The sequence below is a fragment of the Quercus suber genome, unplaced genomic scaffold, assembly GCF_002906115.3.
Source record: "Quercus suber isolate HL8 unplaced genomic scaffold, Cork oak 2.0 scaffold_8, whole genome shotgun sequence".
NCBI classification, from domain to species: Eukaryota; Viridiplantae; Streptophyta; class Magnoliopsida; order Fagales; family Fagaceae; genus Quercus; species Quercus suber.
In genome coordinates, this window is record NW_027069474.1 from 328,845 (window position 1) to 353,623 (window position 24,779).

General features: G+C 35.4%; 3 protein-coding genes across 4 annotated transcripts; all 3 read left to right on the plus strand.

The window, feature by feature from the left end:
- The first annotated feature begins 273 nt into the window (after positions 1–273).
- LOC112010936 (bifunctional 3-dehydroquinate dehydratase/shikimate dehydrogenase, chloroplastic) lies at positions 274–11,877 on the plus strand. 2 transcript variants are annotated; one of them, XM_065775311.1, is made up of 11 exons: positions 274–404; positions 1,159–1,400; positions 1,545–1,650; positions 2,480–2,707; positions 3,370–3,716; positions 4,036–4,099; positions 4,250–4,358; positions 4,643–4,786; positions 6,900–7,048; positions 11,280–11,442; positions 11,564–11,877. In XM_065775311.1, exons 1-11 carry the CDS (start codon positions 384–386, stop codon positions 11,602–11,604), a joined length of 1,614 nt encoding a protein of 537 aa, XP_065631383.1. In that variant the 5' UTR covers positions 274–383; the 3' UTR covers positions 11,605–11,877. The 2 variants fall into 2 exon arrangements, with proteins under 2 accessions (XP_065631383.1, XP_065631388.1); XM_065775316.1 differs by having other exon boundaries at positions 2,480–2,698.
- Positions 11,878–15,542: 3,665 nt separating this feature from the next.
- On the plus strand, positions 15,543–17,893 carry LOC112012729 (pentatricopeptide repeat-containing protein At2g36980, mitochondrial). The gene has a single exon (XM_024045121.2). The coding sequence runs from the start codon at positions 15,866–15,868 to the stop codon at positions 17,762–17,764; it is 1,899 nt and encodes a 632-aa protein (XP_023900889.2). The 5' UTR covers positions 15,543–15,865; the 3' UTR covers positions 17,765–17,893.
- A 1,732-nt stretch (positions 17,894–19,625) lies between these two features.
- Positions 19,626–24,726, plus strand: LOC112012722 (uncharacterized). The gene is made up of 2 exons (XM_024045114.2): positions 19,626–19,761; positions 21,172–24,726. Exon 2 carries the CDS (start codon positions 21,362–21,364, stop codon positions 24,260–24,262), a length of 2,901 nt encoding a protein of 966 aa, XP_023900882.2. The 5' UTR covers positions 19,626–19,761; positions 21,172–21,361; the 3' UTR covers positions 24,263–24,726.
- Positions 24,727–24,779: the final 53 nt, after the last annotated feature.

Below are 24,779 nucleotides of genomic sequence, written 5' to 3' on the forward strand. Positions count from 1 at the left end.
CTATTAAAAAGGAATCACATGGTGCAATAGCCGGTCTCAATCCAAAAAACTCATATAAATGAGCTGACATGGCAGTGCTGACTTATATATAATTTATAAATTTTTTATAAAAAAAATTAAAAAAAAAAATCTTTAAGCAGGCAAAATGGATAACTTGAACCCAAACGGTTAAAGCCCAAAATCCCAAATGCTTACTAACTCGACAACACGCAAAATGGAAGGTCCCGAATAGCGCACGCCACCAACCCACTTGATTGGACAAAACATTTCAAACCAACCCCCACGGGCTCACTAACCCCTCTCTCTCTCTCTCTCTCTCTCTCTATAAATATAATAGAGAGAGTATCTGCTAGCGTCAGTCAAGCTCAAAACAAAGCAAAATAATGGACTCTACCAACGTTCTGGTTAGAAACTCCTTTTCCCTCTCCACTTCCTTTTCTTTCTCTTTACTTTTCCTGTTTGGTTGCTTAGAAAAACTCTTAAAACTAAATAAATCTTATACTTCACAATTTATACGTTCCCAACGTGTCACTACTGTGCAAAAACTTTCAACGGTTTTTTTTAAAATTATTGATATGTAATTTTTGTTACTGTTATCTTGCGGAGCGTTTTTGTTTTTTGTTTTTCCTTTTCCTGTTTGGTTGCTAAGAAAATGAAAATAATGGAGCATTTACTTTAGAGCGTTCCTATACGAATTTACTTTTAGCTTTGTTGGAGATTCTATGTGTTTTTCTCAGTAACCAAACAGACATCTAAAATATTAATGCATGTTGATTGCGATTAGTTTAACTGGCTGGATTACTCTGTTTTACTTTGTTTTCTCAGCAATCAAACAGATATTTAAATATTTTTTTTGCGGATCAAATAAATTTATTGTAACTAAATTTATTGTAACTATAGGCATGAATTACTTTTAGCTTTGTTGGAGATTCTATGTTTTTCTCAGTAACCAAACAGACATCTAAAATTTTAATGCTTGTTGATTGCGATTAGTTTAGCTGGCTGGATTGCTTTGTTTTCCTTTTTTTTTTCTCAGCAATCAAACAGATATTTACTTTTTTTTTTCGGATCAAATAAATTTTTATTGTAACTATAGGCATAATTGTGTGAATTTTTGGTCACTTTATTTTTGATGATTTTGTTTGATTGAATTTTCAGCTTGCTTCTTCTTCTGCTGGCTTAGAAATGGGAAGTAGAGAAATAGGGAAGAATCAAACCCTACTTTGTGCTCCTATAATGGCAGAAACAGTCGATAAGATGGTGATTAATATGGATAAGGCGAAACAAAGTGATGCCGACCTTGTGGAGATCCGATTGGACAGTTTGAAGAGCTTCAATCCTTATGAAGATCTCAAAACCCTGATCAAAGAGTGTCCATTGCCCACTCTATTCACTTACAGGTTCACAACCGGGAATTCTTTTATGATTAAACTGTTTCTGTATTATGTTTGTGTGTGACAATGTGTTTTCAAGATTTATATAATATTGTCTTGATCTTTATGGATTGGAAACATAGACCTATCTGATTTTATGTATTTTTCTAGACCAAAATGGGAAGGTGGTCAGTATGATGGTGATGAAAAGAAGCGATTGGATGCCCTTCGATTAGCCATGGAGTTTGGAGCTGATTACATTGATGTTGAGCTTCAGGTTGCTTCCTAATTAATATGTGAATTAAAACAAATTCAAATGGTGGTTTGATTGTGTTAACAAAGAGTTAGAATCTGTGATTATAAGTAGTACATTGTTTTCCATTGTTAAAATAAAATTAATGATTTTGTGTTGGGTATGAAAAATTTAAGTGGTTAGAGGCTTGAGATGGTTTAAATACTACCCAAATATGAAGTTTCATGAAAATTTCTGCAAAATTTGTGTTACTGTAGAGCCATTAAGCTTGCCACATTTAAAATAATCTGTGCGCTATGCGTTGCTTTCTGATGACAATTTGTATTATTACCTTCATTACAGCCTTTATTGAAACCTTGATTGCACTTTCTTGATATTTGACTGTTCTAACATATTGGCCTGTTTCTTAAGTTTATTTTCCCCAACAAAATTATAGGAAGTTTTCTTTGGATAACATTGTATCAATCTAGACAGCATCCATCACTTCATGGATTTTTCAGTGCTCTACTTTTTTTTAGGTCTTATAGGATTCACAAATACTGGAAGAGGGTGACATGTCAACTTTTTTCATCTTGCTTTTGAGACCTACTAGTACTCTTTTTGTGGGAAAAAAGTTTGAATGATAAAACTGAAAGTACCAGATATTATTTTAAGATGTCAAATATATGTATTGAATTATTGGTAAACTTGTGAGAATATGTTCCAATGCCACTCAAGTGCAAAGAGATTATCTTTACAAAGGGCTGTTTATAAGATTTCAAAACAATAGTTCTTCCTGTCCTACTTTCGTTTTAAATTACTACTAGGATTATAAACGTTAAATTATCTTCACTTGCATTATTGCTCTTTGAAGGTTGCTCGTGAGTTTAATGAATCCATTTTTGGAAAAAAGCCTGAAAAGTTCAAAGTCATCGTATCATCTCATAATTATCATGATACTCCATCTGTGGAGGATCTTGGCAACCTTGTGGCAAGAATACAAGAAGCTGGTGCTGATATTGTAAAGATTGCAACAACTGCCTTGGAGATCTCTGATGTGGCATGCATTTTCCAAATAACTGTGCATTCTCAAGTAAGCAGTGTATGTGAAAGCATTGCATTTTAAACTGTAACCTTAGTCCATTAATTGTCTCCATTGTTGTTAAAATTTGTATAATGCTTTTGTTGCTATCTTTTTTATGCCACCGTATAGAAATCAAGGCTGAATGGTTCATATATAGATCGTGTGAATGGTGTGAGGTACATATATTCCATACTGATTGCTAGCAGCAAATGGCTCATCTTAGATTAGATGATAAGTGTCACTGGTTAATGGTATCAAGGTTTAGGTGTAAGAAGTGTGATTATTTTAGTTGTCGTTCTTTTCTTTTCTTGTGATCAGTGAATAACTCCAATGAGTTGGATGAGAAATTACTTAGCTGAATATATTGCTCAACTTAAATATGTAGTTAGATGAGGAGTAAAAGGAAAGGATATGAAGGTATGCATCATGTATCCTTTCTTGAATGTCTCCACAATGATAAATGTAGCCATGTGACATCTAAAGCATTGAATTTTAGGAAGATACTGTCAATACAAAATCTAATTATCCCCTCTCTTCTTCTTTTTTTTTTTTTTCCCTCTATCTTTATGCTCATTTATTACTAGTTTTGACCGGTAATGGTTGAAACTCTTATGTTTTGTATTCAAAGATTCTTCACGTATTTAAAGATTTTTTGATTTATTTAATAATGAAAATTTTAGGTTCCAATTATAGCAATTGTTATGGGTGAGAGGGGTTTCATCTCGCGGATTTTATGCCCAAAATTTGGTGGGTTTCTCTCATTTGGTACCATTGAGTCGGGAGTTGTTTCAGCTCCTGGTCAACCAACAATGAAGGATCTGTTAACTCTATACAACTTCAGAGAGATAGGGCCAGATACAAAAGTGTTTGGCATAATTGGGAAGCCTGTTGGCCACAGCAAATCACCTATTTTATACAATGAGGCATTCAAGTCCGTTGGTTTTAATGGAGTTTATGTGCCTTTCTTGGTGGATGACGTTGCAAAATTTCTCCAGACTTACTCATCCATAGATTTTGCTGGATTCAGGTTCAAATTTCTTTGTTGAGTTCTCTCTAAGTCAAACTACAGTATTTATTATATTTTAAGTATGATGTGTCCTTGGTCTGTTTTCTTCTAGATTTCTTTTCTTTTGGTGGCCAATATTTTGGGGAGGGCTGGGCTGCTTAGTAGAGTGATGGGGATTTGGTAGCTTATTTAATTACTTGATATTGTAGTTGTTGAAGGTTATTCCAATGGTTTCATTTATACCATATTTTGGCATATGACAAAACAAATCTGTCTGGAATATTTATAACACTTATTGAATTATACTTGAATCATGAGATAACTTCTTTCCCAAACACAGTTGTACAATTCCTCACAAGGAGGATGCTCTCAAGTGTTGTGATGAGGTTGATCCAGTTGCAAAGGTATTGAAATTTTATTCATGTTGCTGGGCTTTTCTGAAAATTTACCAACCCGAAGTCTCTGGCACCACTGAATTTCATGAGTAGTTGGGGATGCCTTAGCTTTGGTTGTTATTTTTTCATTTTAAGTAATAGTATATGATTTGTTCACAGTCAATAGGAGCTGTGAATTGTGTTATAAGGAGACCAACTGATGGGAAGATGTTTGGTTACAATACTGACTATGTTGGTGCAATTTCTGCTATTGAAGATGGACTACGAGGTATCATTTGTGTTTAATGAGCGAATAAAAAATATAAGCATAAAATCACAGTTACACACAGGTCAATGGGCACTGGGCACTGAGGAATAGCTTCAGTCGCCTGTTAAGCCCAAACCAGTTCCCACAGTCAATGAACAGTGCCATTACTTCGATGCTTGTAATTTTTCTTCTGTTTCAATGTCTCTTTTTTATACAAATAAATAAATGGACTGTTAGACACATAAACCTCTCTCTTCTTTGGTTTAAAGCTAAGGCATTCTTGCACGATATTATTTCCATGTTAGGTTCTCATAACATTAGCGCTACTGCTGATTCACCCTTAGCTGGTAAGTTCTTCGTGGTCATTGGCGCTGGAGGTGCTGGGAAGGCACTTGCATATGGTGCAAAAGAAAAGGGAGCACGAGTTGTGATTGCTAATCGCACTTATGGTGAGCTTCCAGCTTTTGATTGCTTTTTGCAATGTTCAGTTTTGTACACATCTTTTTATTATTCTTGTTTTCTGATCATATATTTCTGGTAGTGTCATTCTAACATTCTCTGTAATGACTTGTGACTGTCTGTCAGTTATTATTCTCATCCTGTAATACGAACTATGATTTTCAAAAGGATGGTCTTTAACATGTTTTTTTACAATGGTTGGCATCCATAATATACTATATTATAAAAGTTGTGTACTACAAGCTGTGGCTGTGCCAACTGGATGCCCTCTTCTTTTTCTATTTATAATTTTTTTTCCCCATTTTTTCTCCTTTTCCCACATGGACAATCCTTTTGCACCTTTATTTTACATACAAAAGATTTGTATCCCGACTAACAAAAGAGTCCTCATTGCATTATAATTACATTATCATTATAAAATTTTACTTTCAATTTAAATTAATATTTCAATTTAAAATTTAAAATTCTATCCTAATTTTTTTAATTATATTTCAAGAAATGACATTTATTTTAATCATCTACTATAAGTTCTATTTTTGAAAAAAAAATAATAATAATTCTTTCATGATGATAGCTAAGCTTCAGCCAAATAACTTTAGGTGTTTTTTTCTTCATTTTTATTATCTATTGTATTGCTCAAATAATATTTGTAAAAAATTCCTTTACATATGAATTTCAATTAATCTATGCATCACATGGGCATAATACTAGTAGCTATAAAAATTTAAGTAAAATATTTTTTCTTCTTGATGAAACAACAAAAATATATGCTATAGGGGAACTAGTGGAAGGAAGGTTACTATTATGATAGAAACTTTTCTTTTCTGTAGAAAAACTAAAAATGTAATGCATAATTTAATCTTTTTGTATTTTAAGAGGAAAAACTTTTTCTATGGTTGTGGAGAAGTAAGATATGATGCAATGCCAATGAGCTATAGCTCAAATAGCATCTCCTCCCCTTTTATAGCAAGGTGGAGGATGATGTCATACTACTTATGACTTTCAATTAATCCATGCATCATACAGTCATACTAATATTAGCTACAAAACTTTAACTGAAATATTTTTTCTTCTTGATGAAACAACAAAAATTAATGCTAAAGGTGAACTCGTGGAGGGAAAGGTTATGATTATGATTAGAACTTTTCTTTGTTGCAGAAAAACTGAAAGAGTAATGCATGGATTAATCTTTTTGTATTTAAAAAGGAAGATATGTTCTATAATTGTGGAGCAGTATGATACGCTGCAATGCAAATGAAAATGGCATCTCCTTCTCTTGTACAACAAGGTGAAGGATGAGGTCCTGGGTTCAAGCCCCACATGTGTGATTAGAAAAGAAAAGAAAAAAAAAAATAGAGTAAAATATGCTGTAGTGTGAAATGGTTGTCGGTTCATATTGTGATATGTTTTCCTTTGATTATATTGTTTGTCCATGTCAAGCTCCATCTAAGCAATCTTCTGAATTAATGCCTCTGTTGATAATTATTCTTTCCTTTTCTCCTTCCCTCTCTGGGCCCCCATTCCTGTTCTTAAATATTATTGTCCCAGTTTTGCTATAAATGTTATTTCTTGCTTCAATGTGCCTTGTCTTGAAAATGTTTGCATTGAATTAATTTTCTCTTCACCGTAATAGATTTCCTTCTGCCACATAATCTCAAGTACCATGGATAGCGAAGTTCTAAGGATATGTGTAATGTGTTTATGAATTTCACTACATACAATACTGATAGGCAGTGTTAAGTATATATCTATTTTAGAATTTCAATACATACAAGACTGATGAACAGCATTTTGTTGTCTGCTGGTTTCTTGTAATTATTCAGATTAGAAGTTTCCACAACCTTCCAGAAATGCTTTATTGAAGTATGATATGTTTTCATCATCAATTTTATGTGTTTTAAAATGTTCTAGTCATCCCATCTAGGACACTGGCATCTCAAATGCATGTACAATAGTCAAGCATGCACACGTGACATTACTCCATGCATCTGATTGACATAGAATGTTACCACGACTCTTTTTCCCACAAGCTCAAGTAATATTCCTGATATTTCTAATTCTTTCACTAATAATATCTGATTGATCTATATATTTCACTTCAAGATCGAGCCAGAGAGCTTGCTAATACTATTGGAGGAGATGCTGTAACTCTTGCTGATCTAGAAAATTTCCATCCGGTGGATGGTATGATTCTTGCGAACACGACATCTATTGGAATGCAACCAAAAGTTGATGAAACACCCATTCCTAAGGTCTGCCTCTCTTGCACGCTGTTTCTTTTGTCTTGGTAACCATATAGATATTGGGAATATTGACAACCTAACCTAATTTTTCATTAAAAGCATGCATTGGTGGTTATTGCAACATGGTCATTGTTAAGTTGACTGTGAACCTGGACATTTCACCCTATGAGCTGCAGTTGTTTCAGACATGGATCAATTTTTATATATACGTGTGTGTGTGTGTGTGTGTAGATATATATATATATATATGTATCTATACACACACACATTGTTAAAATGACATTATAATCTAGGTTGCACGGACACGCCATTTTTGGCATCGTGTCGGTGTCCGACACGTATCGGACACCGGAACGGCCACGACGCGCCAGATTCCGGTGTCCGGCGGTGTCCCAAAAAAAAAAAAAAAAGGTGTCTTCTCATCTTCTTCTTCCTTTTCTTTTTTTTTTTTTTCTTTTTTTTCCCTCTCACAAGGCCACATGAAGCAGAAGAATGATAGCCACTGCCCATTTCGTCCTGTTTCGGCCGGCATCGGCCGTATCGGCTTGTTTCGGTGACCATTTGGGCCGGAATCGGCATGTTTCGGTGGCCATATCGGCCGTATCGGATTCCATTTCCGCCGGAATCGGCCCGTTTTGGCCCGAATCTGCATGAATCTAGCCGAGCCGAGCAACCAGAGAGCACAGAGAGAAGAGAGAGACGAGCGATGGAAATTGGAGTGAGGGAGGGTGTTTGGAGTTTTTGGACGAAGTGAGCGATGGAGTTTTTGGAGATCGGCATGGAGATTGGAGTGCCGATACGGCCGAAACGGCCCGAGTCGGCCCGATTTGAGCCACGTCGGCGCGAGTCGGCTTCGCCACGTGGCAAGACGCGGCCCGACGCGGCACGGACGTGCGGTCAGCGGTGTCCGACGCGCGTCGCCGCATCGGGCCGTGTCTCTGTCTCCGCACCCATGCTTTCCAGCTAGTAGCTATAAAAATTTAACTAAAATATTTTTTCTTCTTGATGAAACAACAAAAATATATGCTATAGGGGAACTAGTGGAAGGAAGGCTACTATTATGATAGAAACTTTTCTTTCCTGTAGAAAAACTAAAAATGTAATGCATAATTTAATCTTTTTGTATTTGAAGAGGAAAAACATTTTCTATGGTTGTGGAGAAGTAAGATATGATGCAATGCCAATGAGCTATAGCTCAAATAGCATCTCCTCCCCTTTTATAGCAAGGTGGAGGATAATGTCATACTACTTATGACTTTCAATTAATCCATGCATCATACGGTCATACTAATATTAGCTACAAAACTTTAACTGAAATATTTTTTCTTCTTGATGAAACAACAAAAATTAATGCTAAAGGTGAACTGGTGGAGGGAAAGGTTATGATTATGATTATAACTTTTCTTTGTTGCAGAAAAACTGAAAGAGTAATGCATAGATTAATCTTTTTGTATTTAAAAAGGAAGATATGTTCTATAATTGTGGAGAAGTATGATACGCTGCAATGCAAATGAAAATGGCATCTCCTTCTCTTGTACAACAAGGTGAAGGATGAGGACATGGGTTCAAGCCCCACATGATTAGAAAAGGAAAAAAAAAAAAAATAGAGTAAAATATGCTGTAGTGTGAAATGGTTGTCGGTTCATATTGTGATTTGTTTTCCTTGGATTATATTGTTTGTCCATGTCAAGCTCCATCTAAGCAATCTTCTGAATTAATGCCTCTGTTGATAATTATTCTTTCCTTTTCTCCTTCCCTCTCTGGGCCCCCATTCCTGTTCTTAAATATTATTGTCCCAGTTTTGCTATAAATGTTATTTCTTGCTTCAATGTGTCTTGTCTTGAAAATGTTTGCATTGAATTAATTTTCTCTTCACCGTAATAGATTTCCTTCTGCCACATAATCTCAAGTACCATGGATAGCGAAGTCCTAAGGATATGTGTAATGTGTTTATGAATTTCACTACATACAATACTGATAGGCAGTGTTAAGTATATATCTATTTTAGAATTTCAATACATACAAGACTGATGAACAGCATTTTGTTGTCTGCTGGTTTCTTGTAATTATTCAGATTAGAAGTTTCCACAACCTTCAAGAAATGCTTTATTGAAGTATGATATGTTTTCATCATCAATTTTATGTGCTTTAAAATGTTCTAGTCATCCCATCTAGGACACTGGCATCTCAAATGCATGTACAATAGTCAAGCATGCACACGTGACATTACTCCATGCATCTGATTGACATAGAATGTTACCACGACTCTTTTTCCCCCAAGCTCAAGTAATATTCCTGATATTTCTAATTCTTTCACTAATAATATCTGATTGATCTATATATTTCACTTCAAGATCGAGCCAGAGAGCTTGCTAATACTATTGGAGGAGATGCTGTAACTCTTGCTGATCTAGAAAATTTCCATCCGGTGGATGGTATGATTCTTGCGAACACAACATCTATTGGAATGCAACCAAAAGTTGATGAAACACCCATTCCTAAGGTCTGCCTCTCTTGCACGCTGTTTCTTTTGTCTTGGTAACCATATAGATATTGGGAATATTGACAACCTAACCTACTTTTTCATTAAAAGCATGCATTGGTGGTTATTGCAACATGGTTATTGTTAAGTTGACTGTGATCCTGGACATTTCACCCTATGAGCTGCAGTTGTTTCAGACATGGATCAATTTTTATATATACGTGTGTGTGTATAGATATATATATATATATATCTATACACACACACTGTTACAAAGACATTATAATTACATATGAGGCTTTGAGATGGAGATTTATTAATAGAGGAGAAGATAAATAACAAATAAGTGCTGTTGTGAAAAGTCAGAGGTAAAATGAATTGATGAAAAAATTTCATCTGTGATGATTTCTCCCGTGCACTGAATATCTATGCAGTGGGCTTTGTTCAAAGGAAAACTGGGTTGGTCAGAGAAGGCACAGTAGGATAGAATTTGGTTGTAATACTGCATTCAGTGGTCCAACCCACCTTTGGTCCCTTCTTTCAATATGTGCTTATTTCAGAACTGCAGTGTCAAGAAACCAAAATAATGAAAATTGATGCTACCCACATTGGGCTTTGTTATGAATATTAACCACCAAAAAAGGAAAAGAAAAAAAAGAACGATGAGTATTTGTAAATTACTTAATAATGTTAGATGATTTTTTTTTTTTAATTGAAAAAGATCTTAATAACTCAATTCTTAGCAATATTGTTCAATGACATGGACACCACCAACTGTAACAATTTATTGGGGCAAAAAATAAAAATTCCATTACCATGAGGGTAAAATCGTGGTTATAATTCAGGTGTGTTTGCTTTTTTTGAATCTTCTAGCTCAGAATTTTCAAAAGAAGCCTAGATTACCTACAACTACGAGATCTTCATAAAATAGTACAAAGGCAAAGCAGCTGTCAGTTTAAGGCCATAATTAGGGTAAGAATACAGGCGAGTCACCAGTGTTGTTGTCCTGAATGCTCTGGCTCAGATCTTAACTAATTTGGTGCTCAATGTTGAATTAAGGTCCTGAGCATTTTTAGTTAAATTTCATTCTCATATAAGCCAAAGCATCCATAGTTCCCATACTGCTTGGATAATTTTGTTTCCCTGATTGATAAGGCCTAATTGCTTCCTTCATGCTCTTTATGCCTCTTTAGAAGGAAAATATATCTTACGTATCAGCCACATGCAACATCTCTCTCACATTGTGTGGGACCCACATAATCTGAGAGAGGTGCTGCATGTAGCTGACACATAAGATACCGCCTTATGTAGTAAGGGTGTGAGGATCTTATTTTCCTAGAGTGAAACCAACTTATCATTATCGACTGTTTGAACTGACCTTAATTCTTGTCAGGCTTTTGGCTTGCCTTAGGTCCTTTCAGTCTTGGGAGGGGGTTTTAGGTATAACAATAATGTTGAAATTCAAAGTCACCTGCTAACAGAAATTCCAGTGGAGAAAAGAAAAAAAAAAAATCTGAATCCTCTATGCTAGTTTACTGACAGCCATTGAGGGTATAGAAAGTTGTTTTAATCAAACTAAAAAATCCTTGTGAACAAACCGAATTTAATAAAGGGAAGCTGTACCATGCTATAGCATTTTGTTTCTGAGAAGTTCATTAGCCCTTCAGTGTTTCATTTTTTGCAGAATGGCACCAGGCCATTATGATATCAACTTGCATGTTCAGAGGCAAGAAAATAATTGGATTTCTGTTTTTGCAGCATGCTCTGAGATCCTACTCACTAGTTTTTGATGCGGTTTACACTCCCAAAATTACTCGACTTTTGAGGGAAGCAGAAGAATCTGGAGCCACAATTGTTTCAGGGTTGGAGATGTTCATAGGACAGGCATATGAGCAGTTCGAGAGGTTCACTGGGTTGCCAGGTAAGATGATTGTGAATAGCTTAATAACATTCATTCAGACTGTCTTTTTTATTACTCTCTACTTAATTGGCAATAAACTGATATTTGTTTTTTGGCTTCTTGCTTCATTGTCCAATTGCAGCACCCAAACAACTTTTTAGGAAAATTATGGCAAATTCCTAATGAGGTTTGTTTGGCTACACTTTACATGCAGCTGATTCTCATTCCCATGTAGCTGAATTTGAACTTTTTTATTTCCTATTTTCTTGGGAAATTTAATGCCAGTTAGTTTCATCTGCTGTTAATTATTATACCCGAATGATCTTATTCATATTGCCTTGATAAAGTTTCAAGGATGTTTATGCAAGACTTTGTGTACTACTCTCTCACTCATTGATTGTTGAACAATATGTATCGCAAAAGTTAATATAGCTACACTGCTGTGTTTGTGCCAAATTCATTGCTACACTGCTGTGTTTGTGCCAAATATCACTCATTGATATTTATGCAAGACTATGTTTGTGCATGAAGGAGCTTATTCTCTTATCTATGCATTGATGCTTTGACCTATTTCATGCTTGCAAAATATCAAGAGGATTAAAGATCAATGATTCTCTTATCTATAAATCTTAAATTTAAAGTATTTTATACTTAAAATTATACACACAAAATGTAAGATTATGGATTTGATAGGAAAGAACAACCTATTAACATGAAATTTTGATACATGTTTAGAATAAATAGAACATGCAATCCAATAAGAGGATTCCCCCTCTTTAGATTGGACTTTTATGCAGTTCAAAAATATTCATAGACCTTACTTTTAATATGGATAAAACTTGGAGATAATTCGGTAAAAATACATCTTCAACTTCACTTAAAATTCCTATAAAATAGGACAATATCCTACTAATTCATGTCTTCAAAACAAAGTTATCCAAAATTTTAAATTATAAAAAATAAAAACCTTCTGTCCACTTTGTATATTTCTTTCAAGACCGCATTCCAACCTTTTTTTTTTTTTTTACTTTATCAAGACTCACTGGTTTCTTTCATTTAATTTGTCTTTTTTTTTTTTTTTTGGAACTATTTTAAAATTTTAAAATTTTACATAGAAATTGTCTTTTTTTTTTTTTTGAACTATTTTAAAATTTTAAAATTTTACATAGAACATAAAACTATTATTCCAATAAAATGTTATTCATCCAACAAAGTAATTAATTAGTATAACTCTCTGACATCATTCAATAACTTTTCATTTGATTAATACTTGGATTGTTTTTTTTCCTATAAACTTCTTATGCATGCCAAATTTGGTATTATATATATACACACACACACTCTCTTTTGATCATTTTCTAGATGAGATATTTTTTAATCTCTTATCATTTCTATATTTTGTATGCATGATAAGTACATAGAGATAACTGACTTCAAAAAGTTACAGGGCTCTCACAAAAAGATTGGGCCCCACACGTGGGTCCCACCATGGGGCCCACACCATTTGTGAGAGCCTGGAGCAATGCTATAGGACTATCTAAGTTTTTTTCGTAGTTGTATCGTTGTACTATACTCATGTGGTGACCTTTTTCTACCTATTTAATTTGTTTACTTTTTTCTCGACTAGACTAGAGTGTTCATGAAAGCTAGTATACCAAAGTTGTGCAACTAAAGTTGAAAGCTAGAGTACCAAAGTATATCTTTATATGGGATACATCATGGAATTCAAATCTTAAGATTGGATTGTTAATTGGAGAGACAATATATGTGTAGAACAAAATCTCTCAATAACACAAAACTTCATCAAGTCTTTTGTATAGAGTCTGAAAAAAATAAGCATGTTTATTAAGAGAGAGAGAGAGAGAGAGAGAGAGAGAGAGAGAAGAGAAGAAGAAGAAGAAGGAATGAGATAAAATTTTGATAGATTGAAGTAATAATTAATTTAGCATGAATCGAGCGTCCAATCTGGAACTGAACCCAATGAAACTAACTAACCTGAGCCACCAAATTTAAAAATATCTCGATTCTAGTGTTGGTTCAACTGATGGTGAGTTGCCAGTGAAAGGAATCAACAAGATTGGTTCGAGTGGTGGTTGTGCTGTTAGAGAACTCAATAAATCTGACATGTTTAACAACTTCATTTCCAGTTGCAAAACTCTACCATCGAGAAGATCTTAGTCAATCTTGCTACATTTCTTCTAGATTCAAGAAGATCTCAACCAATCTGGTGAGATCTCTGTCACTTTTGAGGAGATCTTAGCTAATTTAAGGAGATCTCTACCAATTCTCAGAAAATCTCAGCGATTTGGTGAGATCTCTACCCTTTACTGTGTTACTACAACTTCGACTGATCCAATAGTAGGAGATTTGAACCCGTGGCAATCTGATTCGACCAAATTGGCAGTTGACAACATGTCTCACTATCTCACACTCAATGTGAGCAAGTTAGGTTCGGGTTGATTTCAAAATTGACCTGGGGACACTCATAAGCATGACATGAGCAAGTATGAGGCCACGTAAAAAAGGAGTTAAATCGCATATTTGGTTTTAAATCTTTAATCTTTATTTCAAATTTGTCTTTATATTTTAAAATCTTTATATTAGTTTTTATACTTTTGATTTAACATTATTTCAAGAAGTTCTTATAATCATATTACATCTTTCCATATCATTGGCTTTACTTCATTAAAGTAATATATATATATATATATATAATTTTTTTTTTTTTATGAGAAGGACCTTGAAACTTTTTTTAAAAAAAAAAAAACTTAGCCAAAATTGGCTTAAAGAACATCATGAAGGTTGGAAAGAACATCATCCATCTACACTGATAAACCTCTAATATGTCTAGCATGTTTAGCAGCAGTACAAGACCGGCTTAACTATAGATGCAATTGATGTAATCGCCTAAAACCTTCAAATAAAATACGGCCCCACTTGTAAGAAAAAAATATATATATCACTACTAAAAAATTTATTTCTTAATCTGCACACACAATTGACAATAATGACAAGACAACACACTAACACACAATCACTACACAAAGGCCATGGCCACACCACAGCTCACACCTGGCCGGCTGTCCCACACACACTAACCCATGGCCCACACTCAATTTTGATGTATACTCATAGCATAGGCATACACCCACTGCACCGTACACTATCTTTTAGATTTTTACTTTATCAATTATTATAAGTTATCACATCAATTAATAATTTGATGTATATCATTTCAACTCATTGTATTATAGTGATACTAATTTATTATACTTAATTATGTAAATAGATGAAAATACTCCAATTAACGTACTTAATTATTTAAAAATGCTAGATTCTTTTCCAAATGCATATATTATTTATAGAATATTACTAACAATACCTATACAGTTGCATCTACATAAAGAAGTTTTCAAAACTAAAATTAATAAAATCTTATTTAAGGTTTACTATGTCATAAGAAAGATTAAGTGAATTAGTCATATTATCAATTGAAAAAGAAATAATAGAAGAATTTAAATATAAAAACTTAATTAGTAATTTTGCGTTTCAAAAAACAAGAAAAATATATTTTAAATAAAATAAATAAAAAATTCAATAAATATTTAAATAAATAAATAAATAAATAAACTCCGCTTAAAATTTTCACCTAAGGCCTCTAAAGTTGTTAAGCTAGCTATTTCTTTACGAATATGAGAAAAATATACATGATTGAAAGCTACTATAGTAAGTTGAACTACTTTAAGAAGATAACCAAAAGATGCCAAAGATTCTTCATTTATACATTTAAGGGGCTTTAAGAAGTTGAATTGATTTATCCAGTTTTAAATTAGATTTCAAAATAAAAATTATATATATATAAAATAAAAATATAAATTTTTTATTTTGTTATAAAAAAAAACCCTCATCGCATGCGTAAAACACGTGTGACTAGACTGGTCACTATTAAGAGCCTTTATTACCATCATGGAATCACCCTCCAAAGTAATAATTTGTTTGGTGAATTCCATTTATTTCGTCAATATTTTCTATTCATCAAAAGACATTTAGAACTTTTTCAAAATATTTTAAATATAAGGAATATTTTGTAATTAATGCAAAGTTTGAGGCCCATTTATGCAATTTAACTAAAGTATAAACAAAACCAGAAATTAGGGAGAAAATGGAAGAGAAAGACCGAACTGTTTTCCATGCCCAACCTCAATTGTCCAACACCGTATGCTCTTAATCACCGAACCTCTAATTACTCACTGCGCTAAAACTGACTTTTTTTTTCTTCTCTGTATCTGCCATACACTGTGCATGCGTCTTACTTTGTATGTTAATGATATCTTGTTTTTGGGATTTCTTGAGCCCCTGTCTACTTCATAATAGGCTCCCAACCACATTCAAAACAACTCCTTTACCTTAGCGTGTGTGTCTCTGAGAATTGAAATAGAATGACATGCACTCAGATTTATTCCAAATTACATCTAAGATAGCAATACTTGCACGATCAGGTCGAATCAAATGCGCTCGCAAACTGTTCGACGAAATGTCCCACAGAGACGCGGTTGCTTGGAACGCAATGCTCACTGGCTATTCTCAACTGGGTCTTCACCAAGAATCGCTGTCGCTTTTCCGCCACATGAGAATCTCCAACACTAAACCGGACCATTACTCGTTCACCGCAACTTTGAGTGCGTGTGCAGGCGCAAGTGAACTTACACACGGAGTTAAAATCCATGCTTTGGTTATTGTTTCTGGGTTCCAATCTTCGTTGCCGGTTTGTAATTCGCTAATTGACATGTACGGGAAGTGTTTGCGTCCCTTCAGTGCTAGCAAAGTTTTTGAAGATATGCAAAGTAGGAATGAAGTAACTTGGTGTTCGCTCTTGTTTGCGCATACAAATTCTTGTCAATTTGACTCTGCGCATGAAGTGTTCCACATGATTCCAAAAAAGGTGGAAATTGCTTGGAATATTCTGATTGCCAGTCATGCACGATGCGGTGAAGTGGAATTATGTTTGAATTTGTTTAAAGAGATGCGTGAGAGTTTGTGTCAGCCAGATCAGTGGACATTAAGTGCCCTCATGAATGCATGTTCTGAATCATCAGAATTTTCGTATGGATGCTTGGTGCAAGGAATTATAATTAAGACTGGTTGGAGCTCTGCAGTGGAGGCTAAGAACTCAGTATTAAGCTTTTATGCTAGACTAGGTTGCCCGGATGATGCTACGAAGGAGTTTGAGTCCTTTGGAACGCTCACTCAAGTGTCTTGGAATGCAATCATTGATGCCCATATGAGAGTAGGGGACACCCAGGAAGCCTTTCTTGCTTTTCAGCGAGCACCTGAGAAGAATATAGTTTCATGGACATCTATGATTGCAGGGTACGCAAGAAATGGGAATGGAGATGAAGCTCTTTGCTTCTTTGTTGACATGATGAGAAATTGCGTACAGCCTGATGATTTTGCTTTTGGGGCTGTCCTTCATGCGTGTTCTAGCCTGGCAGTACTAGGGCATGGTAAGATGGTCCATGGTTGCATAATCCACTTTGGTATGAATGCTGATGTCTATGTTGGCAATGGTTTAATTAACATGTATGCCAAGTGTGGTGATGTAGAAGGTTCAAGCCGTGCATTTAATGAAATTCCTAACAAGGATGTGGTCTCTTGGAATGCAATGTTGTTTGGATTTGGGTTACACGGACGGGCTGGCCAGGCTCTATGGCTTTATGAACAAATGGTAGCATGTGGAGTAAAACCTGACAAAGTAACTTTCATTGGCCTGTTGATGACTTGTAGCCACTTGGGTCTTATAGAGAAAGGTCGCTTCTTTTTTGAATCTATGGTTTCTGTTTATGGGATTTGCCCTGAAATGGATCATGTGGCATGCATGGTGGATATACTTGGCCGAGGTGGGTTCTGGGCAGAAGCAACAGAGTTGGCTGATAAGTATTCAGTAACAGATAATGCAAAGTCCAGTTCGTCTGAGGCTCTGCTTGGAGCATGTTCTGCACATTGGAACGTAGGAGTGGGAGCACATTTGGGGGAAGCTTTAAAGATTTTAGAACCTCAGAAAGAGATAAGTTATGTTGTGTTGTCAAATTTGTATTGTGCAAGTGGACAGTGGAAGGAAGCAGAGATGATTAGGAAGGCAATGTTGGACCAAGGTGTGAAGAAAATGCCTGGTTGTAGTTGGATTGAAGTGAGAAACAGGGTGACCGCTTTTGTTGCTGGGAACCATTCACATCCGTACCTGGGAGATATCTGTAAAATACTGCATTTCCTTCAATTTGAAATGAGAAATCCATGTTTTATTGGTTTTGAGAAAAGAAATTTTGAGATTACATTTTTTAGGTGATTGACTTTTGAGACTAACTCAACCAATCATCTACTTTATTTACTTAGCAAGGGACAATTGAAATATTCAATCTCATCTTCTTATGTCCTTCATTCACTTAGACAATTGAAAGATTCAATCTCTCTGGCATATTGAATGCAAGTGGCCAATTGCGTGATGATTTGTTACCAATGGTGAACCACAAGAACTAACGTGTTATCATGTAAACTGCCTCACTTGCATGCCATCTGTTGTAACAATAGATAAAGTCTATAAACACCACCAAAAAAAATTTTTGATAAATTTTTTCAAAACCGTTAATATGACATATTGTTAGTGGTAGACTCAAATAAAAATCGTAAAAATTTATCAACTTAACTATTGTAAAAAATATTGTGAAAACTGAAACAATAACTGGCGCATACACACATCCACCAAACCGACACAAGTACATAATGGTAATTTTCTTGTGACATTCTTCCCTTTGTTACTACGAACATTAAATAATCATTAGAAATCGACTAAAGTTAGTAGGGGATGATATGCCAGGATTGAAATGAATTTAGATTGGGACAAAAAGGTGACTATTGCATTCGATGGGCTGTTTATTGACAAAGGACAAACTGTTACAATCAGTATATACAAAAGGGAAGGCATCCCTTTTCATGGTCAAATTCTAGATGCACTTTGTAAACCATCAATTTTGTATTAAAAAGGTTAAAGACAAGCACTTTCTAGAAAAGTGAAGCATTACTCACCTGAAAGGTCTAGAATGGAATTTGAAAAAGCCAGACCCTGTATTTTTCTAATATAATTTATGAATAGTATTTCGCTACACAATCAGCAAACTATATAAGCAAATAACCTAAAGTTTGTAGAAAACTAGAAATAAGAGTTCTCTCTCTATTTTGTAATAAGTGCCTGTTTGGCACGGGGTAACAGTGCATTTTCCATGCTACAATTTTTAAAAAAAGTAAAACTTAAATAGAGTATCTTACTTGCAGTATCTGATGTTTCTTAATTAAATTTAAATATATAATTGTGTTGAATTTAATTATTTTTTAAAATAATAACAATATTTGTGCTTTATTAGTCAATATAATCAAGTGTTTAAATTTAACTGTACACCTAAGGTACTATATTTCAATTTTATTTCTAAAAAATTCCCTCCTTTTTAGGTACAGTATTTTCAAATTATACATTTTTAAAAAGTTGAAAAATAGTGTTTCTCTTTTGCTATATCAAGGACAAAATAGGTATTTAATTGATATGTCAGGGGCAAATAAGAACATCAATACTCACCCAAGAGCAATTTAGTCCACAAAAATTGGTTACTAAGGGCAAAATAGGGATTTAGATTAAATTACATATTTGGTAATGAACTTTTGGTTTTTTCCAAAATCACCCTCATAATTAAAAATGTTTCAAAAAGGTCCTCACTATCATCTAATCGACGAAAACGCCAATGTAGCAAACGAAATTCATGAAATCGATATCACTTTGATGACATGAAGCCTATGATGCAAAATGAATTCGTTTTTTCATATCGGCATTTCTCATTCGTCAAATTACGATAAGGACCTGTTTGAAATAATTTTGAAAGTATTGGGCCTAAAGTGAAATATTCAAAAGTATAAGGACTACTTAGAAACGAAGATAAAAGATCGAGGACCAAATATGCAATTTAATCAATAACTCATTCAAAAAAGTCCCTCAACTTCAACATAATTACAAGATTTGGGCTAATTTCCCTAACTAGATCTAACCTACACCTGCAAATTCAAAGTATACAGGGGCATATCAGCAAAAAAAAATTTCAAAATAGTCCTTCAACTGCAACATAATTACAAGGTTTAGCATGATAAACACAAGTACAAATTGGGTTTGGCAGGAGAGGAAAATTAAAGTCAAACCGAGATTATATTTCTCTTCTTCAACCTCTTAGTTTCTTTTGCCACAGCAAAACCCTTTCCCATTGGTTCCCACATGACCTCTGGTTTACTCTTCAAGTACACTAAGTAAGTCCTCCTTCACTATGCTCTCTCCTATAATCGCTCAAATTTCTTTACTCTCTTTGAGTTTAAACTTTAAACTGATTTAACAGTTCTAGGGTTTTTTTTTTTTTAAATTCCCCAAATTGTAAAATGCCTAATTTATTAAAATTTTCATTTCCTTAAATTGTTCATCGCCTCGTTTTGAGTTGATTGAGAATGAAATGTCTTATTCTACGCCTTGCATTATCTGGGTTTGTTTCAGTTTCTCAAATATATTAGTGGGTCACTTCTACTTTGATTTTTCTTTGATTTTTCTTTTCTTTTTTTCTTTTTTTTTTTGAGTTGGGCTCTGCAAAGTTTGAATGAAATTAGGGTTAAGGGTGTAAAGGTTTTTCTGGGTTTGTTCAGTTTTCTTAAAAGCTTGTCTATATTTCTCTCTGTGAACTTGATTTTGTGGCTTTTGGGGTTTGTTCAGGGTTTAAAGAAATGTTTGTTTTTTTGAGTTGGGTTTTGCACAATTTGAATGATATTAGGGTTAGCAATATAAGGGTATTTCTGGGTTTGTCCAGTTTTTAAAAAAAAGCTTGTTGTTATTATTTTTTTTGTGTGTGAATTGTGAACTTGTTTTGGGCTTTGTTTAGGGGTTAAAGAATGTTCTAATCCTTTTAAGATGTGCTATCACTGGGTTTGGTTTCACTCTTTGACAGTGACATGTGCCAGGCTATCTGACACTTGTAGTTATTTGATGGGTCATTTTTCTGCTTTTGAAATCGTAGAACATGCACAGCCGGTATCTGTGTTTTTAATTTTTAATTTTTAATTTTTTTTGTTTTGTCTAACGTTATTGAGGTTTGCCATTTGTTAAATTACCAATGGATGTATAGTTTTGATTAAGTTTGAATCAATTTTCTTTTGGGGTGTGTTTTATGCTCTTCTTTTTTTAGTTAATCTATAATTGGATGTTTGCTAATTTGGCAACATGGGTGTGTTTTTTCTGGCTTGGTCTCTGTAGACTAGGTGTCTTTATTTTCCCAAGCTTTGCTTCTTTTTTCAATTTTTTTTTTTTTACGAGGCGTTGATGCTTCATTAGGTTGGGTTGTTTTGTTATGGTTAGGATTTTGGAAATATTTTTTATATCCCTATCTTCCTGGCATCAGATGAATTTCAAGTCGGTATGACAAAGTAATATATTGAAAAAGAAGATAATAATAAATAAAAATTAATGTTACATGTCTCTTGGGTACCATTTTTTAATTTTATGGAGTGAGGCAACTGACACAGATGCTTATGTTATTACTTTAATGGTTGCAAACTTGTAGGTGCTGTTAATTACTCCCTTTCCCTTTCTTTTTCTTTTTTCTTTATTTATTTATTTATTTATTTTATAGTAAATATTAGGTTTTTAATGGGTGTAAATTTAAACAAAATTTGTAGGGCCCATCTGGACATGCGGGTTGAATATTTTGGATGATGGGTCAGGATTTCCGGAGGGTTTGTACGGGCTCTGCATTTTAATGTGGCTATGTTAGTATAGGTTGAAGCAAGCATGGGCTTTTGATGCAGCTTTTCTGTCGAATGAACTTCAGTGAAGCAATTTGAGTCAGGTTCTGGTACTGGATTAGTGATGGATTGCAATAAAGAAGAGGCTGTCAGGGCCAAGGGGATTGCTTTGAAGAAGATGGAAAGCAAGGAATTTGTAGCGGCTCGGAAAGTTATTATCAAGGCCCAACAACTATATCCTGATGTGGATAATATTTCTCAAATGCTTATGGTTTGTGATGTGCATATTGCTGCCGAGCAGAGAATATATGGGAATGAGATGAACTGGTATGGTATCCTTCAGATTGAGCCGACAGCTGATGAGGCAATGATTAAGAAGCAGTACAGGAAGTTTGCTCTACAACTTCATCCTGATAAAAACAAGTTTGCAGGTGCAGAAGCTGCTTTTAAGCTGATTGGGGAAGCTCAAAGAGTGCTTTTAGACCGAGATAAACGTGCTTTTCATGACATGAAACGCAGAGCTCCTGTGTATAAAGCAGCACCACCGAATCGGCCCTCTCAAAAGGGCAGCTGGAACTCAAATGTTGGAGCTCATAATAACTATAGGAGCACTGTGACAGGCTCGAATCCTCAGCAACAGAAGCCGCCTCAGCCAGTTCCACCGGGTCACTCTAATGTCCGCCCAACTTTCTGGACTGTCTGTCCGTTTTGTTCAGTAAGGTACCAGTATTATAAAGAAGTTGTCAATAGATCTCTCCGTTGTCACAGTTGCCAGAAGCCATTCATTGCGTATGACATGAATGTGCAAGGTCCTCCACCAACTACCAACAACAGTCATGCACCACCAACTACCAACAGCAGTCATGCACCACCAGCTACCAACGTGAGTAAGCCAGTGTTCCCCCAGAAGAACGATGGTGCTTGCAAAGTGGAGGTAGGATGTCAGGGGAATGTTGGTAAGGTTGGATCAGGAAAGATGAATGGCAAGAAGAGGAAGCAGGTAGAGGAATCCAGTGAGAGTTTTAATTCTAAGAGCAGCACTGACTCTGAAGAAGAAGATATAGCTGTAGACAATGATGGTAATATTCAGGGTGGACAGAAGTTTGAATCTTTTAGAGACCAAAATATACGGAGATCTTCACGGCACAAGCAGCAGGTTTCTTACAAGGAAAACTTGAGTGATGATGAAAACACTGTAAACTCTCGAAAAAAAGCCAAGAGGAGTGAATCATCCTCTGCTACTAAAGAGGAGAGCGGAGATGCATCTATAAAAGAGTCATCTAAAATGAATAAATCATCTCATTTAGCTTCTAATGTAAAAGAAGATCTGAAAGAGGTGAAACAGAATGAAAATGCTTGTTTTGAGGAGAGCTTACCGAATGGGAACATGAAAGCAAAATTGAGTGGAAAAGAAACAGTGGCTGATGATAACCGTAAGAAAACTTCTGAAGCTTATGACAATTCTGCATCTGATTCAAGGTCTGACGCAACACTAAATCCTGAATATTTTCAATATCCTGATCCAGATTTCAGTGACTTTGACAAGGATAGGAAACAAGAGTGTTTTGCAGCAGGGCAGATCTGGGCTGTTTATGATACCATGGAAGCCATGCCTAGATTTTACGCACAGATTAAGAAAGTTCTCTCTCCCGGGTTTAAGCTGAGGATAACCTGGCTAGAGCCAGACCCAGATGATGAGGATGAAATCAAATGGTTCAATGTGGACTTGCCTACTTCTTGTGGTAAGTTTACAAAGGGGAACACAGAAAACACTGAAGATTGTCTTATGTTCTCTCATTTGATTTCTTGGGAGAAGGGCAGCCGTAGAGATGGTTTCAAGGTTTATCCAAGAAAGGGAGAAATTTGGGGACTCTTCAAGAACTGGGATATTAAATGGTACTCTGATCCAGACCAGCATCGTAAGCCCGAGTATGAATTTGTTGAAATCTTGTCAGAGTTTTCACAGGATGTGGGTATACATGTTGCATACCTCGTTAAGGTGAAAGGCTTTGCAAGCCTCTTTTGTCGAATGGTTAAGGAAGAAATGGGCACATTTCAAGTTCCACCTGCAGAACTATTTAGGTTCTCACACAGGGTTCCATCCTTTAAAATGACTGGTGAGGAAAGAGAAGGTGTGCCGAAAGGATCTTTTGAACTAGACCCTGCAGCTTTACCCCTTAAAATTGAAGAGTTTGCTGTGCCTGAAGATGTGGCAGTGGAGGCTGGTGCAAATGCATCAATGAACCAGGCTGATGTAAAGAGCAGCCACTTTGAGCCCGGGGAAAGCAGTAATGGCAATGTTACTGAAGATCACAGTAAGCCTCCAGCTTCCCCCTCAGAAGCTATTGAAATTCCAGAACCTGAATTTTACGATTTTGATGCTGAAAAATCCCAGGAGAAGTTTCAGATTGGTCAGATTTGGGCATTGTACAGTGATGAGGATGGCTTGCCAAAATATTATGGTATGATTACGAAAATTGATGCTGGCTCAGTTTTCAAATTGCACCTTACATGGCTTGGCTCCCGCCAGCTACCAAACAACACTATCCAATGGCGTGATAAAGGCATGCCCATTTGTTGTGGAAATTTTAAGATTAAGAGTCAATCCCAAGTATATACTACTACCACCTCCTTTTCGCATCAGGTAAGATCTGATCCTGCTGGTAAGAGGAATGAGTATGCCATCTTTCCTAGGAAAGGTGAGGTATGGGCATTATATAAGAACTGGACTGCTGAAATCAAATGTTCTGAGTTGGAGAGCTGTGAATATGAAATAGTAGAAGTCGTTCAGGAGGAGGATTTGCATATAAGAGTGTTGTTTTTGGAGCGAGTGGATGGTTTCAACTCAGTTTTCAAGGCCCAATTAAAAGAGGGGTCGGAAGTAACCATTGGGATTCCTCGGATAGAGCTTCTTAGGTTCTCCCATCAATTACCTGCTTTCCGACTGACAAAAGAGAAAGGTGGCACCCTGAAAGGCTTCTGGGAACTTGATCCTGCAGCATTGCCAGTTCATTATTTTTCATGAGGCAGGAAAACTGAATTAATAGAGCCTGTTCAGTTTAGAGTCAAAGCACCAGCCTTGTTCTTATAGTTGCTCAGCAGAGATACACCCATCAAGTGCATATGATAGATGTTTGGCAGTGTAATGATTTTTGTCCTCAATCCTGCTGCATTGGAGAGAATTTTGGAGGCTGTGCTGGTTTTTTTGTTGAATTTTACTCGTCTCTAATCCTCTTGATGGTGCCATGCAACTTGGCTAGTTAGGCACAAGTGACTTCAAGGTAGCGTTAATTTTATCTGGATTTTCCTGTAACGTCTTCTCTTGGTAGATACCTTATTTGGAAGTAGAAAAAGTTTTTCAGCAAATCCACTCTACCTATTTTGTGGTTTATTTACCTCTAGTTAGTATAGTGGGTCAGATGATGTTAGCCTTGTTCAATATGTAGAACTGCAAATGCACATCCAAAATGAGGTTCTGAATTCTCTCTCTCCCTCTCTCTCTCTCTAACACCCCCCCCCCCCCCCCCCCCCCCCACCACCAC

What these genes read in the sequence shown, in the direction of transcription:
- LOC112010936 (XM_065775311.1), top strand. Translation starts at nt 384, where the DNA reads ATGGACTCTACCAACGTTCTG. An exon ending in TATTGAAGATGGACTACGAG is followed by an intron (nt 4,359 to 4,642) that starts GTATCATTTGTG and finishes TTTCCATGTTAG; the next exon opens with GTTCTCATAACATTAGCGCT. An exon ending in ATGAAACACCCATTCCTAAG is followed by an intron (nt 7,049 to 11,279) that starts GTCTGCCTCTCT and finishes CTGTTTTTGCAG; the next exon opens with CATGCTCTGAGATCCTACTC.
- LOC112012722 (XM_024045114.2), top strand. Translation starts at nt 21,362, where the DNA reads ATGGATTGCAATAAAGAAGAGGCTGTCAGGGCCAAGGGGATTGCTTTG.
- LOC112012729 (XM_024045121.2), top strand. Translation starts at nt 15,866, where the DNA reads ATGCACTCAGATTTATTCCAAATTACATCTAAGATAGCAATACTTGCA.